Source organism: Miscanthus floridulus, chromosome 11 (assembly GCF_019320115.1).
Source record: "Miscanthus floridulus cultivar M001 chromosome 11, ASM1932011v1, whole genome shotgun sequence".
NCBI classification, from domain to species: domain Eukaryota; kingdom Viridiplantae; phylum Streptophyta; class Magnoliopsida; order Poales; family Poaceae; genus Miscanthus; species Miscanthus floridulus.
This window is the reverse complement of record NC_089590.1, coordinates 91,615,460-91,634,355: the sequence shown is the minus strand read 5'-3', so window position 1 is coordinate 91,634,355 and position 18,896 is coordinate 91,615,460. Positions and strand designations below refer to the sequence as shown.

Genomic DNA, 18,896 nt, shown 5'->3' with positions numbered 1-18,896 from the left:
AGAGGCAGAGCTTCATAATACTAGCACACATCACGTGCTTTGTGTAAGAACTTCGCCATCCAAACTCGGCTTTCATAGGCCGGTAGTTTCCGACCTCCGTCACTACTTCGGAATTATCAATTCCATTTCTTAACCAGGTAGGCAGAAAAACTGTCGACGTTAGGAGTTGGAGTTGGAGTTGGAGAGGTTAGTTGGAATGTCACCGACTCACCGGGCCGGGCGCCTAAAAGAGTCACCAGCACCAAATGGTGGGGCAGCCTGTAACGCCGCCCGTTCGTACCGCGCCATTATCCAGTTTATAATTGTCCTATACGAGTTCTTCGAGCGAGTAATCCTACAACCATAGCCTAGCCATAGGCCATAGCCACGCTGCCACGGCACACGGGAGGAGACAAGCAGCAGCACATCTGATCTGACGACGAGCAGGTCGTAGCAGGCAATGCCATCTGGTAGTAGACGGGATAATAAAAATGCAATGCAACGCAGAGCAGGGCACGACGTGGTCATCAAGCTCGAAAAGGTCCTTTAATGCTTGGTCGTTAACGTGCGATGCCAATTTCGCTTGTTTTCGTCAGTGCGTCTGCGTGCGAGGGTAGGCAAGAGTTGAGCGAGCTGGGGGTCGGTGTCAGCTCGTGGCCGCTTCGGCGACACAGGTTCCCCATTTCAGGCAGGAAGGGACGAGCCGCTGAGCACGAGTTGTTGGGCGGTCCGATCAGACGTTGCTGTAAAAGACGGCCAACTTTTAACGAAACCGCTGGCGGCCGCACGGACACAAGCGAGCGGCCCGCGGGCGTCACAGATCTCTGGTGACTCATCACCGATGGTCCGATGCGATTCTTGCTGATCCGAAACGAACCAACACATGCGAGCGCAGCGCATCAGATCGGGGCGGGTGAGTGAGACGAAGAAGCCGCTTTACCGCCTGGCGAGGCACGCCACCGAACGGGAAAAAAGAAATGCCACTGGACTGCACTGCGACGAGATCCAACCACCACCACTGCGCCGTTGTTTCTTGTTCGTTCGTTCATCCTGGACCTGGATCCCGCTCGGCGATCGCCGTCTCACCGCCACCACCAGCAAGCAGTAGGCAGCAACCAAATCGTTCGTACAAACCGTGAGATTTGCCATTGCATGATCACATCCTTTTCTCTGTCAGTGTAATGTGTAAAGCTCCTAGCTAGTATACATATTTTTCAGGGTGGTTGTTACATCACTTCTCCTCTCTTTTCCTGTTTTTCTTTTCTTTTTATGACTGAGGTAATCATATTACCCGGGGTGTTCTTACAGTTCTTGCCCCCAGAAACAAAACAACAAACATATATATGCAAGAAAAAATACAAAAAAAAAAATTAACAGCTGGGTGAGGAGGAGCGGTGAAAATTAGCTAGCCAAGCCAAGAAGGGAGGTGGCTGGCGGCTAATACTTTTCCGTCTCCGTGGCAAGAGAGACTGACAAGTAAAATTTACTTGCGGCGGCGGCGGCGCGTCTTCTCCCCCGACTCCTCCGTCGAGCCAGCGTCCTCCTGTCCGGAGCAGAAGGCGTCGCCGGCCCCGCCCCCTTGGATGACGAAGTGGCCGAGCGACTGGGTGCCACTGCCGGCGACGCGGTTCTCGTCGCACAGAAACTCCCTGCTGAGCACCTGCTCCACCTCGAACTGGAAGTCGTGCAGCAGCACGTCGGTGGGGCGTCCCTTCGCGGCGGTGGCGCCGGAGCGCGCCAGCACGGCGGTGGTGAAGATGGACGGCATCCGGCCGGGCGAGTTGGGGTTCCACCCGGAGGGCCCGTCGATGAGGACCACGTCCCAGGGCACGTCGTAGAGGTCGTTGGGCAGGTCGTTGATGGCGAGGCGGCACTCGGAGAAGAGCAGGTTCTGCACGGGGCGGCACTCCTTCCGCCGCGACGCCCGCGCCGCCGACAGCAGGTCACGGAAGTCGCGCACCTTGGTGGTGTAGGACACGTCGTAGGCCTCCATCCCCGGGTGCCGCGGCTCCAGGTACTTGACGTAGAACTCGTTCTCCTCCAGGAACACCGTCCGCCCGCCGTGGTTCAGCGCCAGCCACAGCGGGGACTCCGCGCCCAGCCCGAACACCAGCAGGTTGCAGGGCGCGCGCGCGCGGAGGACCGCGGAGATGGCGCGGATGTCCGTGTCCGACATCCGGTGCGTCGCGTTCGAGATGGACGCGAAGTGGACCAGCGCCTCGAACACCGGCAGCGGCAGCCCGGACCCTGACCCTGATCCTGCTTGGCCGCCGCCGCCCGCGGAGCCGGAGGTGGTGGTGGTTGAGGCCGCGGCGGACCCCGAGGCGGAGGAGGAGCCCGGCGCGGTCGCGAAGTGGGAGGTGGTGTAGAGGAAGGTGAGGAAGGTTGCGAAGGCGAAGCAGGAGGCGAAGACGACGAAGAGGACGCGGCGGTGGCCCGACGCCGCCGCGAGCTTGTCGCGGGTGCCCATAGACTTCATGCTCGCGCCTTGCTGTGCTCTCTCTCGGCGGCGGCTTCACGGCGACTCGGTCGATCTGATTTTTCCGGAGCTGGACTCGGCGGGTAGGGAGTCAGCGAAGGACGAAGGCAAGAGGGCATCGTAATTATGGTGTCAGCGGCTGATTAGCAGCTGTTGTTGCCCGGTGCTTGCCTCGTTTGTTGGCTAATGTAAAACTTGAAAGTACATAATCATATGTTTTATGTAGTTTTAACATATATATATTTTTTTATGATAGAATTAAGATCCAACGGCCTCTGCCTTTCTTTTACCTTCAGCTGTCAGCCTCCACCGATCATAGATCGCAAATTTTTTTCTACGAAAGCACAAATCACAGATCCGCCGTCGCTGTTGAGGGAGCTTGTCGGTCGCCGTCGCCGGTGTGGGTGGTCACATGTGAGAAAGAGAGATGAAAAGAGAGAAAAAAAATCAATGCGTGTCGTATAGCATTTGTGTTAAAAAATCATCTACCGCGTCAGGTCGCGGCACGTTGTTCGTGCGGTGCGGATCAAATCAAATCAAGGAGGGGCTTAATTACTTTTGGAGGCTGTGGTGGCGCGTCGTACTTGGTCATCGTATCGTATATGATGGGACGCCACCGTGTGACTGTGAGTGGTCCTGTCGCCTGTAGCTCGTAACAGGAGTACGTCGTGCCAGTGCGATGGCGGTGGTATGGTATGGATCGATGAGTCAATCAGCCTCAGATTCAACAAACATATTAAAAATACTAACACAAATATCTAAGATGTTAATATTAGTATCGATAATTTAGTCATGAAATGTATGATTTTGGTAACAAAACTATTTTAAATATATATAAATTGATACTATTTTGTATATATAAATCTAATTTTTTTTATGGAGGTATTACAAGATGAGAGGCGCCGGCACCAGATCCTTTTTCCTAAAGAAAAGTTGTTTGCTTTTATGGAAAGTATATGGTTCCAATCCGACGTACATGTGGCTATAGGAAGTGCTAGCTTTTAACGAAAACAGGTAGCGTTCTCGTACGTTTCTACGGGATAACTAAATCTTTTGTATTAAAAATATACGGATCGCACGATAAGATAATAATACTGTTAAATTAAATACCGATATTAAAGTAATATTTAATTCAAAAAGCAAAGTTCGTGAAATTAACACAGTCACGGAGAGTGCGACGTCGTAGACTCACAAACTCTACTGTATAGATTTTTTCGTGATACGACTAAAATAATATTTTATATCGGCAGAAAGAATTCTATGATATCAATTTCTTTCATGCATCAATAAATCCATAAATAAGTTTCACTGTATCTCTATATAATCATGTACACACATGTTAGAGTATATATGTAAATAGGTTCGTGCCCGTGTGTTGCTACGAGACAGCTAAACTTTTGTACTAAAAACACACGGATCGTACGATAAGATAACAATATTGTAAAAGCATATGACCGACGTTAAAGTAGCATTTAATATAAAAAACTAAGTTCGTGAAATTTACACAGTCACAGAGAGCATGGCGTCGTAGGCTCACAAACTCTATTTTGTAGATCTTTCTGTGATGCGGCTAAGATCATTTTTTATACCGGCAGGAAGAGATTTCCGATATCTATTTCTTTCGTGGGCCAACAAATCCACGAATAAGTTCCACCACATCTCCATACCATCCTGTACACGGCGCTGACAAGCGAATTAGCCACAACTTATGTAATTAGTTTTATAATTAGCTCATGCTTAGTCCTCCTAATTGGTATATAAAAATTCAATGTGACAGGGACTAATGTTTAGTCCTGGGATCCAAACACCCTCTCACTTGCGCCACCATGCTCATGTGTCTGCACTATATACTCTAATGCCAGAACGTCTAAGATGGTCTTTATTGTCCACCCTTTGAAAATATCATAACTTTAAGGTTGTCATTTGTGTGTGCTGTAGGATTGGGATGCTTTGCACTGATCCATGTGGGTGTCAATGAGAGTCGAAATTTTTTATGCCATTATGATGTCTAAGCTTACCAATCAGACAGAGACGAACTTGATTGTTAAAATATTTTCAACACTGGTTTCATATACTCCCTCTATCTCAAAATAGAATTCATTCTCGCTTCCCGATAAGTCAACTTTTTTTTTTAACTTTGACCAATTATATATAAAAGAATATCAATATTTATAATACATAATTAGTATCATTATATAGACCATTGAATATATTTTTATAATAAACTTATTTGAAGATATAAATGTTGCACGTATTTTTTACAAACTTAGTCAAAGTTAAGAAAGTTTGACCTGCACACATCCCATAACGACTTATATTTTGGGGCAGAGGAAGTATATGCTAATAGGAGTAGTCAACTGAAAGTCGTGATGAACACAACAATACTTTCATATTATATGTTAATTGGAGCACGAAGAAACGCAGGGGAATGGACCTATATAAGAATGGTGGAAATATTCGTTTAGGAAATTGCAGAAGGTTCACCAGTCTCACCATGTATAACTTGCACATCTTTTATTTGGCACCACTGATGTTCTTAAGGACCAGCCACTTTTTAATTTCAGGTCTGCTTGCTGGAAACACTAAAATTAAGGGCCAACCTCATTGAGTCGTCTTGCTTGATCTTTGCCAATTGTTTCCTTCCATGCATGATTATTGTTTCCTTCTATGCATGTGGCGTCAGGTGATCGATTTGTTTCCTTCAAAGCAGGCGGGGATCGCAGGGATGACAATTTCTTTTTCTATCGCGCGGGGTATCACATGGCCGGAAGAGAGGAGTCTTGCTTGATCTTTGTCAATTGTTTCTTTTTATGCATGATTATTGTTTCCTTCCATGCATGTGGTCTCAGGTGATCGATTTGTTTCCTTCAAAGCAGACGAGGATCACAGGGATGACAGTTTCTTTTTCTATCGCGCGGGGTATCGTATAGCCGGAAGTGAGGAGCGACAAAAAAAAAGTTTCATTAAAAAAATAGTCTTACTTTTAGTTTTTTTAGTTGTAGGCGAAGGAGATAACAAAGAACGGGACCAGGACAAAAGAAACAGGTATCCAATTACTACATCAAACCTACCCAACGTCCGTCTGAAAGCAGGATGATGCTAGGTGTGACTCAGCTCCGCGAAGTCAGTGTCTTCATCACTGATGCTCCATTTCTGCCTAAAATAGATGCCAAATAAGAGCACTTCAGTCCGAGAATTTAGAGGAATTTGCTTTCAATGTCAATCTCGTTGTAAATATTCCAGATGGCCCATGCATGAGGAAACTGCAAATATGAACAAACTAATTCATCCTTGTGTCCCCAGGTTATTAGAAAGCCAACTTTGCCAGGAGTCAGCACTCAGCACTCAGCACAAGAGGTAGGGGACCCATCCCACCCAAACGTGTCTCTCTGATGAGACAGTACCGTGCAAAACTCGGAAGAGAACAACCAGAACAAAAATATCATTAGCTGACTCATTTGGACCACGTAAACTGCAGAAAAATGCAGAAGGATTTTACATTTTCAAAGCACATTCATTGCCTTCCTTTTGCTAGGTGCTCCTCCGTCTGTTAGAATGTATAAAGAGATTTGGTCCTGAATTGTTTTGGATTTGGGATTTGTGCAAAGCCAAGATGCCAAGATCTTTTCATCACCCTGAGACTGAACTGACTGAGTGTCTGTTTAGTTCCTAAAATTTTGCAAAATTTTTCATCACATCGAATCTTTGGACGTATGCATGAAGCATTAAATATAAATAAAAAATAAAACTAATTACACAGTTTAGACGAAATTCACGAGACGAATATTTTAAGCCTAATTAGACTATGATTGGACACTAATTGCCAAATAACAATGAAAATGCTACAATACCATTTTTCAAAAAAATTCGCCAACTAAACCAGGCCTGAATCTGTTGAAGTTCAGACAACAAACTGTCCAATTGAGCAGTCATTTCTCAGCTGACGTTCAGACGATTGCAGTGCCAACCCCTGCAGATAAATCTTCCAACACTTCGGCCTTGTTTAGATTGAGGTTAGGAATCAGTATTTGGCACTGTAGCATTTTCGTTTGTATTTGACAATTATTGTCCAATCATGGCCTAACTAGGCTCAAAAGATTCGTCTCGTAATTTACAATCAAACTGTGTAATTAGTTATTTTTTTATCTATATTTAATACTCCATACATATGTCCAAAGATTTGATGTGATGAAAAGAGAGTGAAAAAACTTACGATCTAAACAAGGCCTTCGCAGAGCGCCATATTATTCCATATCTGCTTTGGAATTGGAATTAGGTAACGTTCAAAATTCCCGTGGGCTACATTTCAAAATCGTGTGGCGTGCCCGTGCGTGCTTCCGGACCTTGCCGTGACGGCCAGGAAAAGCCGAGGAATCTCATGGTCCAACAGGCCGCGTTGCAATCTCGTGCTAGAACAGGCCTTGCCTTAGCTGAAGTTGGGCCCGTAAGCCCCAAAGGTCCAGCAAAGCACCTAGCGGGCCCATGCTTGACTTGCGCCGCTGATCCGATAGCTGCTGCTTCCCCACGCAAGTCATTAAGGGCTACTTTGGCAGCCCGTTTCCCCGGGGGATCCCCGCGTTTTCCCTGGGCTGTCTCCCCCGTGCCAATCTCCACCGGGCCAAATTTTTGCGCACTTTGGCAGCCCACCCATCCGAGGGTCGCAGCCCGCTTCCCTTCTTTTTCCACGCGGAAGGAATCCACGACTCGTGAGGCCGGGAGGGTTTCCCGTGGCGACCGCTCGCGAGCCGCGTAGCTTCCTCCGCTCGCGCAGGTCTTCTCGTCGCGAGGCCGTCGCCGCCCCGGCATCCCGTCGAGTCGTCGACGCCGCCCCGGCAATCCGTCACCGCTGCCACTCCGCCTTCTCATCGCTTCGGTCACGCCAACGGTGAGACCGCCTCATCCTACATCTCTGTGCCTCCCGCTAGGGTTTCGGATTTCTTGATCCGCTCTTCTCACAGACTGTCCCACTAGGGCGGTGAGGTGGCCGCGGCTGATTAGGGTTTCGGCGCCGAGCAACACGACATGGGAACCGGAAGCTGGGCGTTCTAGGGAGCAGGGTGCGAGATCTGAGGGCGCTCGTCACCTCTGTGCTTTCTGCTGTTGCTTCGGTAAGGACTCCGTATACTCCCTCTCTGGGTATTTTATTTTTGTGCATCTGTATTGCGGGATTGGTTAGTGTCAGCATGAGATGGCAGTTGCGGGATTGGTTTGTATTGCGGGATTGGTTAGTGTCAGCATGAGATGGCAGTTTATTGAAAAAATACACTTGCATCTATAATATTGATTTTCACCATTAATTATGTCTTGATAGTGGTGCATTTATTTGGTGCTCTAGATGTTAATATATTTTTCCTAAAAACTGAGCTAGGCAAATTTGACCCTATGGTTTGCAAAAGAGGGAGTAGCGCAATTAAACCTGCAAAGCCAACACCGTACCTAGGTTCTGAATCATAAGGATCTGAAGGATTATTGTCTACTTTGTGCCATGGTTGTTAACTTTTACTCTCGCTGACACTGGTGTGCTGGTACTAAGTTGGAAGCGTAATTAGATCTTGCCTATGTGTTGTTCTTGCATATTGGTGATGTGTTGTTCTTGCATATGTGGTTTGGACTTGCTATATCAGTTATGTTAGATGCAAAAAATGCACCTGAGTCGCTACCTGCTTATTTAGTGTTTATTAGCCTGTCAGACTGCATAAATAACACATTCCGTGTTATCACGTGCTTGTAGCCTAGTACACTTGCAGTTCTACAAATATTCTACCTTCAGTCAGTTGGGAGTACAAAAATATATTGTTTGCTAGTGGTGCCGAATTCTGCCTTGATATCTTGTGAACTATGCAGTAATGGAAAACAACAAGCTGAAACATGGTAAAAAAAGTATAACTAAGCAACAGTAATTAAGCAAAACAATTCAGCACTAACTAAAAATTCACGAACATTTTCATTCTCTTTTCATCAGTCAGTTGACCTCTGCTGCTGATACACTTGGTTGTAATGTGCATGATATTTTTTCAGTCCATGTGACAATTTGCTCCTTCATGTCTGTTGATAAACAGTTTGTTCATTAGTGGCACAGAAGATTTTAATATTTCATGTCAAAAATGGGTGCTGCTAATGTCTTGCCAATGGAACTGGCAATTTATTATTTCTTGATGTGCACACACTATAGTATTCCATCTGGTTCAAAATAGATGTTGTAGCCTCTTCTTCTTTTTTTAAAAAAAAACAAATACATGTACTACAACTTCTGGGCAATTCGAGCTCATTTCTTTGTGATATTTGCATGAATTCATCTCCCATGCCTTTTTACTTAAGAAGGGATTAAACTAGGTTAAGCTGTTAATTTTGTTGGCCTTAGTTTTTGTGCTGAATTCTAAAACTTATATAGTTATATTGTTGAGGCTATTGAATTTGCTCTTGTATCTATCGATTGGCTGTAAGGTTGGTTTGGCAGAAAGCGTGTTCCATTCGTGTATGCATTACCTTTATTTGTACATTGGTAATGGTATAGTGTCTCATGTGTTTAGCGTGAATGCATCACGTGCTTTACATGGTTTAGGCAACAACGTTCAAGCATGGGAATAGCATCTTGTGAACTAGTCTGTTATTTCTTGATGAATCGATATTAGCAGGCTGAGTATTTGACATTATAGAACCAAGTTCACCATGCATCATTCACAGGTTGTCATCAGCCACTTTCGAGCTATTGTACAACCTGTAGCACAAGTAATGTAGGACGAATGGAGCTTACTGGTGTAATAAGTTGGAAGCAGTTCGTCTCTGTATGAATGCATGATAGGTCTTGCCTACTCGGCACGAGATCTTAAGCAGAGTGTGCCTTTTTAATTTGATGGCAGCGTGGGATCTTAAGCAGAGTTTGTTTCTTAATTCCAGTGGCGTCCATACTCGTCAATCACTCAATCTAATAATTTGCTTGCTAAATCTCAGACAAGTGCTTGCTAAATCTCTCCGACTAATAAGGGCATAATGCTTTTGCAGGAGTGATTTTCTGCTGCATCTTGGGACGGGGTGACTGGTGTCAGGTTAGTCCCCCCCACTGTTGCCTGCTGCATCTGTAGTTTTTTGCTCTGTGCTGGTGTACAATGATTCCTGCTGCATTAGAACTAATGAAATTTCCTGGATACTCTTCTGGATTTCTCACTAGCAGTTTTTTTCCTGCTTTCTAGTCTATCTGTATGGTTGTATCTTGAAGTGTTCCTCTCACCGTATTGTTCTCTTTAGCATTTTTGAGTAATAAGTTAAAAAGATTAATGCAAGTTTTTTCATGAGATGGTATGAGAAAAATCTAAGCTTTCCTCACAATAGCTCTAGGTTGTTAGCTTATGACAGCCCCTAACTTTTATTTTAGGGCATATATGAAACTTCACTCTGAAATAATTGTATATGCTAACCATTCCTCTGAAATAATTGTATATGAAACTTCACCGGTTCATGATATGAAATTATAATCCTTGTTTCATTGTTAGTGCTAGTTTAAGCTATGTGTTGCTAAATTGAAGTTTAAACTATCACTCAGCTGGGGCAGTGATAGTTGAAGTTTATTTTCTGTGATGTGCTTGAGTTTATTACATATGACACTTGTGACTTGCTGTGCTTGAGTATTGGCCTTGTGCCTTTTATTTTATATATATGTAATAATATAATTTCATATATGTAACACTAGATGGCTTCTTGGGAAGAGCTTGCTAGAAATTTTTTGTTGGAAGAGGAAGAAGAAGATGAGGAGCTATTCTTTATTCTTCTCCCTGCTGTAATGCCCTTTCTCGACGAAGAGAAAACACCTGAGCATACCTCTTCTCTTCCTGGTGCTAAAAAGGTTAAAGAGATTCTCGAAGGACACGAGAATTGGTGCAAGGAAGAATTTAGGATGGAGGCTGAAATATTTAGAGCTATAGCAAACTTTCTCAGGGCCGAGAACTTGCTGCGTGACACACGTGGTATGAAGATTGAGGAGCAACTTGGTCTTTTTATGTTCATGCTCTCTCATAATGCAAGCACAGAGAGGCTAAAGAAGGAGTTTCAACATAGTGGCGGCATTGTGTATGGATTTTAGTCCTACTCACACCACTAGTCATAACTGACAGATATGCTGGACTGAATTGTTGAGATTAGCTAGTGTAGAAAATCCAAGAAAATAGCATGTGGCCTACATACATAGACACAATTTGTTCTCACCTGTCACTCTGGATGAGGACCATACAAGAAGTTACTAGGAAATGAAGTGAAATGAAAAATAATTTGTTCTCATGATGATAGCTTTCCTGAGACCTTTCCTACAGGGAGGGTTGAGCACACATTGGTAGATTGGTCAGTGTCTGATAACACAATGAACACACTCTAGATCACTAAACTAATTCATGACCTATGTTGTAATACAAGAGCTCCTTGCAAGAGTTTGTTATTACTGGTGTTGTCATCCATTAAGTTATGTTAATTGATGTTAGATTTAGAAGGGATGGCAAGAGATTTTCCTTTATTTTGTTAAAAGAAAGAAAAAACGACAGTAATTAGACAACACTAACACACATAAACCCATGCTGCCCTGAACAGGGACCCAAGAAAACAATAGCGACAGATCAACCACCATAAGAGTTAGGAAAAAAATCACACAATGTGGAGCAGACCTTTTTCTTTGCACAAATGGATCGGATGGAAGTTTCTGGTAAAGTGTTAGACACTATTCAAATCATAATATTTGGCCAGACCTTTTTTCTGCAAATTTAGCAGTCAATATCTTCTGATGCAATAACGTCAGTGAAAAAAACAGCATTTTGGTTCTCTTGTCCACCAAATTGGACTGATCTTGAGTTTATTTGAATCCCCTATGAATTGTATGAGAGATGCACTGTGGGTCATGTGTACTCCGTCAGATGTCCATAGCTAGCTTATTTGACCAATTGAAGCATGAAACAGGTCCCTATCTGTCTTGTCTTAAGGAATATCTAGTCTAGACCAAGTTATTTCTTTGTTTTTTCCACTTGAGCCACTTCTAATGTAATCTTAAAGCCCTTGCGAAACATTCTAAATATAAGATGCCCAAACCACTTCTTCCCTTGGGCTTGCAGATCACTGGCCAGCAGCCATTTGATTAGGCAACGACCACCGCTAACCTTATCAGGCTCCTCTCCTTTCAAGAGGATTGCATGTCTGATCCCCTATCTTGAGGGATCTTAAAAATTCACAAGGCATGACTCATATTACACTTTTCGGATGTCGTGTACATAAAATTTGTTCATAGGGATAGATAACCTTGAGCCATATGAAACTGATGACTACACAATTGTACAACAGCTTGCACTTGCCAATGCTGCATGCCATCAGTACTCTTTGTTGCTGGTATTAGGAAATGGTTTTGGTGTGGTTATCTTTCTGCACTTTGTACAAAAAAAAATTCTTAGCCTGAACTGATAGCTAGCTGTAAACATGGTGATAACATGCTTCTTTTACCTATATGCTCTGTATTTTGACCTTATACTGTAGGGCCTCACAAGAGTTCTTTTTTTTTGTGTGTTAACTGCAGAGTGTTTGGTGGAGGCAATGCATGATTTGAGACAAGAGAAGTGTGGTCAATTTTGGTAGTGCATGTTGGACATTTCAGGCTTCTATGTATCGGATCAGTTTGGTAGTGGGTTGAATTTGGCACTTGAATTAAATTTTCTATCTATTGGACTGTCAAATAATTTTGGTCTTGTGATTTTCCATGCATTATGATCATGAAAATGATGTGGTTGGTATTGATCTTTGGTGATTTCATTATATTATTTAAAAAATTCAGATTTTTCTTGATTTTTCAAGACACTGTTTTCAATTTTGTTGCCATACTTTGGCAGAAATACTAGTACTTTGGTCGAAGTGCTGCTGTTTTCCCACTGTTGCCAAAGGAAGACGTGGAAAGTTCCCCCACTGTGGTTACCAGCCCTGGGAAGAGGCGGGAAGAAGAAGTCCCAAAAAAATCCACGTCAGGGTAATCATCCCTGGGCTAATTGGCCCCTGCTGCCAAAGTAAGCCTAAGCAGGTGCTCAATCACATCCGGATGCAGGCGGAACTATTCCATCACATGCATGAAAGAACAGACATGAGGCCGTGGTCCAGGTCCAGCAGGCGCTACGATTTGAATCACATGTTTGCCGGCTTGCCGCACGATCAAGCAACTAATGGCGTACGGGAAACAGGGAAATGAGTAATGACTCACTCATAGTGAATTGTTAATACTAGCTGAGAGTCAGTTGTATCGTCGCTTTCATTCCTTTCCAGCTGATTAAAAGTTTATTTTTTGATCCCCCAACGTTCCAACGTTGTTCAGTCGTTTCTTTTGTGGAACTGTCCAGGGGGGAAATAGCAAAAAATTGCTGCTGCCTGTTGGGGACATGGACTGAGCAACAGCAGTAACAGCGGCACAGATCAGTGCCCAGTGCAGCTCGATTGTAGTCTCTTCCACACACGATTAGAACAGAGACAGAGACAGAGACAAAGGCAAACCCAGTGATCTCATCAGCCGATCAGACGATGTGCTCCTGGAGATGACCGAGCAAGTGGGAGTTGGCCGTGGTGTCCACTGTCCAAAGGAGCCAAAACAATCCGCAATACAAGTATACAACTTGATGCCAAACGTATGATGCTGGCCTTGACACGTAAAGCACGGTTACCATTTGGTATGATGTTACTGACGAATGATTCCAGCTCTTCTTGAAAATTGTGCAGAATGATGGGCATCGCTGGGTTTTGAATTCGAATCATTAGACAGCGTGACAGAAACGCAGGGCCCCCAAAACTGACGATATGGGACCAAAACCTCGCTCTGTTACACTGAGTGAACCCTGCCGCATGACTCCAATTCTCCAAATCTCCAATGGAGCCTCTAGGCAGTTGGTTGGAGAGTGGAGACGGGACAGGGACGAGATAAATTATCTACTTGGCGTGCTTAAGGCCTTGTTTGGATGTTCATGTATCCATCTCAATCCATGTATGTTGGGATGGGTTGGTGTAGAATTTATCTGATTCATTTGGACCACGTAAACTACAGAAAATTTCAGAAGGATTTTACATTTCCAAAGCACATTGCCTTCCGTTTACTAGGTGCTCCTCCGTCTGTTAGAATGTATAAAGAGATTTGGTCCTGAATTGTTTTGGATTTAGGATCTGTGCAAAGCCAAGATGCCAAGATTTTTTCATCATCCTCAGACTGAACTGACTGAATCTGTTGAATTTCAGACAACAAACTGTCCAATTGACTAGTCATTTACTCATTTCCCATCTAACGTTCGGACGATTGCAGTGCCAACACCTGCAAAATTTCAGTAGGTAACATTCAAAATTCCCCTTGGGCTACATTTCAAAATGGTGTGCCGTGGGTTAACAATTGGCAGAGATACTGCGTGCTTCCGGACCTTGCCAGGGAAAAGCCGACGAATCTGATGGCCCAACTCCAACCCATTGCAATCTCATGGTACAACAGGCCCTGCGTTCGCTGAGGTTGGGCCTGTAAGCCCAAAAGGCCCAGCAAAGCCCCTAGCTGGCCCATGCTTGACTACTTACTTTTTTTTTTATGAAATGCTTGACTACTTACTTGTGCCGCTGATCCGATAGGCGATAGCTGCTGCTTCCGCAACTCATTAAGCAGGTAGTTTTTTTTTTATAAAAAAAAACTCATTAAGCAGGTGCTCAATTACGTCTGGATTCAGGCGGCACTATTCCATCACATGCATTAAAGATAGGCATGACTTCTCTATAGGCCTTGGTCCCAGATCCAGCACGTGTTACGATTTGAATCACATGCATGTTTGCCACCCAGTGGGGGTTCGGTTCTCGATTTGGTTTCGGTTCCTTCGGTTATTGATAAAATTTGGTTTGTAGAAAATAGAAATTAATCAGTTCTAAAAAATTTTAGGAAGCAAGCATTTCGGTTCTCGATTATTTCGGTTCGGTTCTGGTTCTAACCTAACTAACCGATTTTTTTAACAAAGGTTAATACAACAAAAAAAACTATGCAGCTTTTAAAAGCAAATTTAGGCAACACCACCTCTAATTTAGATAATAATAATTGATAAGGGAACAATAGCAATATAGTAACATAAATACAAAGCAATTCAGTATAAGACGTCACACAAAAATCAAACATTATCTTACAAATACTAGTGAGTATAATTCATGAATTTCGGTTCTTCGGTCAATTCGGTTATCCTAGAGTAGGAACCGAAATTTTCTCGGTTATTTCGGTTCCTCAAAATTTAAAACCCTATAAGAAACCGAATTTTTCGGTTTCTCGGTTTCGGTTAAATTATGCCCACCCTGATTTGGCACACGATCAAGCAACTGACGACGTACGGGGAAACAGGGGAATGAGTAATGACTCACTCATAATAGTGAATTGCTAATACTAGCTGAGAGTCGGTTGCATCGTCGCTTTCCTTCCTTTCCAGCTGACTGAAAGTTCAATTTTTTTACCCCCAAACGTTGTTCAGTCGTTTCTTTTTTTTTGTGGAACTGTCCAGGGGGAAAATAGCAAAAAATTGCTCCTGCCTGTTGGGGACATGGACTCAGCGGCCACCGGTGGCCGTGGTACCCAAAGGAGCCAAAAACATCCACAGCAATACAGCATGAGCCTTCAGACCACAGACTTACATTAGTACTTGATGCCAAGGTTAACGTATGATGATGGCCTTGACATGTAAAGCAAGGTTAGCATCTACTCCCTCCGTACAGGAAAGAATACAACTATAAAATTTGTGTCGGCCAAACTAATTTAAATTTGACCAAATTTACAGTAAATAGTATTAATGTTGATGTCTCTAAACAAATTTATTATGAAAATATATCCTATAATGAATTCAATGATATTTATTTTGTATCATGAATATTAACAATTTTTTATATAAATTTAGTCAAAATTCTAACTATTTGGCTAAAAGCTAGAATTACGTCCTTTCGTGGAAGTAGGGAGCAGCACGAAGTTAGGGGGTATTTGGTTTGAGCTACTAAATTTTAGTAACTATTAAACGGTTTAGTCATTTTTAATAACTTCAGAGTTACTAAAACTTTTTTAGTAATTTTTAGTTATAGTGTTTAATTAAAAAGTTAGTAAAATAACTAAAAGCTACTAAATTTAGTAGCACTAATCAAACAGCCCCTTACTGACGAAGGATGCGCGTCGCTGGGTTTTGAATTCGAATCATTAGGCAGCGTGACAGAAACGTAGGGCCCCAAACTGGCGAGATGGGGCCAAGTACCTTGCTCTACTCCACTCGGTGGACCCGGCCGTACAACTCCGATCGACGCTCACCCGGACTGTAGCTACGCAGATGTCACTGACCATTGGGCACACGCAGGCAGTTTGGTACCGCTCCGAGAGGGTTCGGCTTATGCACCGTTCATGCAATGTAGCGTGTCAGAACCGGAGTCGGAGAAGTCAGAAATTCGAGCTTCACCGGCTCCGTGAATAGTACCACGCTACAGTGAGAGAAAAAAAAGGTAGAGAGAGAAAAATAGCTCTGGCCTACACTGTTGCTACAGTATTCCGTGTCAAGGTGTCAGCCGGATCCGGAGCTGCCTGAAGCCATACCAAACGGCCCCGAAGTGAAGAGCGCCTGCCAGGCTGCGTAGTGCTCGCCTGACATCTATACTCCCCCTGGTCCTGCCTTTACAGTTGATAGTTCAACGCGGCCACGACCCCGTTCCTCTGCTTGCGCAGTACACTTGGGCACCGTGGAATGTGCGTCCTGTTTATTTAAGTTTATTTAGCTGATAAGTCACAATTAAAAGTACTATTAATTGATTTTGTGTAAAAGAAAAATATTATTCGTTCACGGGATGACTTACAGAGTAAACAAACCCGTACCGTGCCGTGCACCGCCGTTCCTGTGTGCATGGGCGCCAGCGCCATGAATTTGCCGCAGGGCACCTCCTCTTACGGTCTCACCGGTTCCGTGCACCGCCAGTCTGGGTGCAGCAGTAACACAGCTCAACGGCTGTTGCTTTGCTTCACCGAGTTCACCAGGACAGAAGGGACATCTTGCATGGAAACTACGGTCCACGGAATACAACCATACAGGACGTGTGAGTGTGTGTGTGGGAGAGAGTCGATGTCGCCGTCGGCGCCGTATATGTAAGCCCTGCGTTCGGCTACAGTGACACCATGCATTTTGACGTGGCGCGAGCGCAACAACTATGCCCCTTTCGTTATTTTTTTAGTCAACAAACAATATTTTTCTTACACAGCAGTACTTTTAATCATGACTTATTAGCAAAACGAACCTAACCTGCTCCCGGAGTGAACGTGACTTGGTTGCGCCATTTTCGGGCCCTATGGGCGAACGTGCAGCCAGAGGCCAGACTGCGTCTACTTCTTAAGTAGTTTAGTTCTGCCTTCTAAATTTTTGACGTTGTTTCATCAAATATTTGACATATGTATAGAGTATTAAATATATATTATTTATAAAATTAAATATATAGATTGAGACTAATTTACGAAATAAATTTATTAAAGCTAATTAGTTCATGATTTGATAATGTTGTGATACTAATACTAGATTAATTAGGCTCAATAAATTTATTTCATACGGTTCGAACAATCATGTGACATTCCATGCGACGGCTTTTAAACTTTAGTAGCATCCAACACAGGACAGCTCTGCTCGCCCTCGGCGTCGGCGGTGGACGAACATTTCCCGTCTGCCGACAAAAGCATCCACCTCACCACATGATTTACCACCAGTCTACCAGCAGTCACGTGGGCCCCGTAGACTGATTGAATCGGTGGGTCCCGTCGTTCCTGTCGCCACTGCACACCGGGTCCCCGAGTGTCAGGCACAGTAAAAACTCGCATTGATTTTGGGCGTGTGAGCGTGTACGGCGTCGTTAGTCTTAAAAAAAAGTGGCAATTTAAGGGCAGTCTCAATGGTGCATTGATGATGGTTTCTATCCTCGTTAAATGACTTGCCACGTAGGCAAAACGTTGATATGGCAACGTAATTAATGAAGAAAGAGAGAAAAATCATAGAAATGGTTTCTTCATGAAGAAATCAGGTCTACTCTAAACCAATGCACCAAGAAACCATGAAATCGTCATTGGAGAGAAACCACCAGTTTCTAGGGAGCTCGTGTCGCATTCCCATTGGAGGAAGAAGATAGAGTTGGGAGAGAGAAAGAGAAAATAATTATTACTCATAGAAACCATGGGTTGAAAAACGGTACTTTTTGTGCGGTATCCTATGTTATAGAAACTACTAGTTTCTTTCATTGGGACTGCCCTAAGGATTAGAACGTCCTGCTACCGCGCGAGAGCGAGACCCGCCGCAGGTATCAAGGGGCAACGGCTCCTTTTCAAACACCCCCGTGGCCCGTGTATTCGTCGCTTCCGGTATAAGGCTACTGTTTGGCTATATTTCCCGCTGTGTTTTTGCACGAATCCTACATGGCTAGAACGTTTGCCCAACTGTTCGTACAAAGAAATCAGGGACATATTTTTGTGGAGTGCCTCATAATACGTGCGATGTCGTTCGTTACGTAAAAGCAAACACTCTGCGTGCCTGCAGCCGTTCCCGCACCAGAGAGGGAGAAGAAGCCGCCTAGGGTTCCGGCGAGGAGCTTGTCGGAGACTACGAGTAGGAGGTCGCGGAGAGGGAGAAGAAGCCAACTCCTACAGTCTCAAATGGAAGGGGCCCTAGGGAGGCAGGGCGGCCAGACGGTTTGGGGCCCTGGCGGCGGAGGTGGCCGGACTAGGGAAGGGCGGGGGTGCCATGGCCGGGGAGGGGGGAGAAGGCGGCCACCACGGGTGTGCTAGGGCTCATTGGAGCTCTGACAAACTCTAACGCACCGTAGTTGGGTAGAGGTCGGTGGTGGAGGCGAAGATGAGGAGGAAGACGGGGTCGAAGACGAGCTTGGGGTGCTCGACAGCGAGGGACAGGACGGTGGAGGAGGGGCGTGGGGGAGAGAGAAAGGGGCGGGAGAGAAGACGAACGCCCGAGGTTGTAGACAGGTCACGCGTTCCCAGAACGTGTCCTCCCTTTCGTTACCACTTGTGTACCGTGCCATCAAGCGAAGCAATCTAGGACTCCGGTAGTTCGTCTTGTGTGTGCATCAGTGCATGTACGTTTGCTGATCTGTATTTCGTTTCGTTTCAGAGCTGTTGGTGTTGGCCAGAGCCGTCCAAGGTTCCGTAGCGGTTACACGGAAAACGGCCAGCGTCCCTTCTCTTCTCCGTGATCTGCGTTTGAATTGAACTGCCATGCCAAGCAGCAGCTGCTGCGTGCGTGCTTTTGTTGTTGCTGTCCCCCCCGCTAAATGAGCCTCTCCGTACGCTAAACTCCACGTGCCGCTGCGACCACCCTCTGACCCCGGTCCCCGTCGCGCCCCTCCCCCTTCCTCCGACCCTATCTCCTCTCGCATCTCGCATCTCGGCCTGCCACCCCCACCGCAG

General features: G+C 44.8%; 1 protein-coding gene across 1 annotated transcript; it reads right to left on the bottom strand.

The window, feature by feature from the left end:
• Window positions 1–1,156: 1,156 nt before the first annotated feature.
• Window positions 1,157–2,617, bottom strand: LOC136493902 (protein IRX15-LIKE-like). Its single transcript, XM_066490028.1, has one exon. It carries the CDS (start codon window positions 2,456–2,458, stop codon window positions 1,463–1,465), a length of 996 nt encoding a protein of 331 aa, XP_066346125.1. The 5' UTR covers window positions 2,459–2,617; the 3' UTR covers window positions 1,157–1,462.
• Between the last annotated feature and the right edge of the window lie 16,279 nt (window positions 2,618–18,896).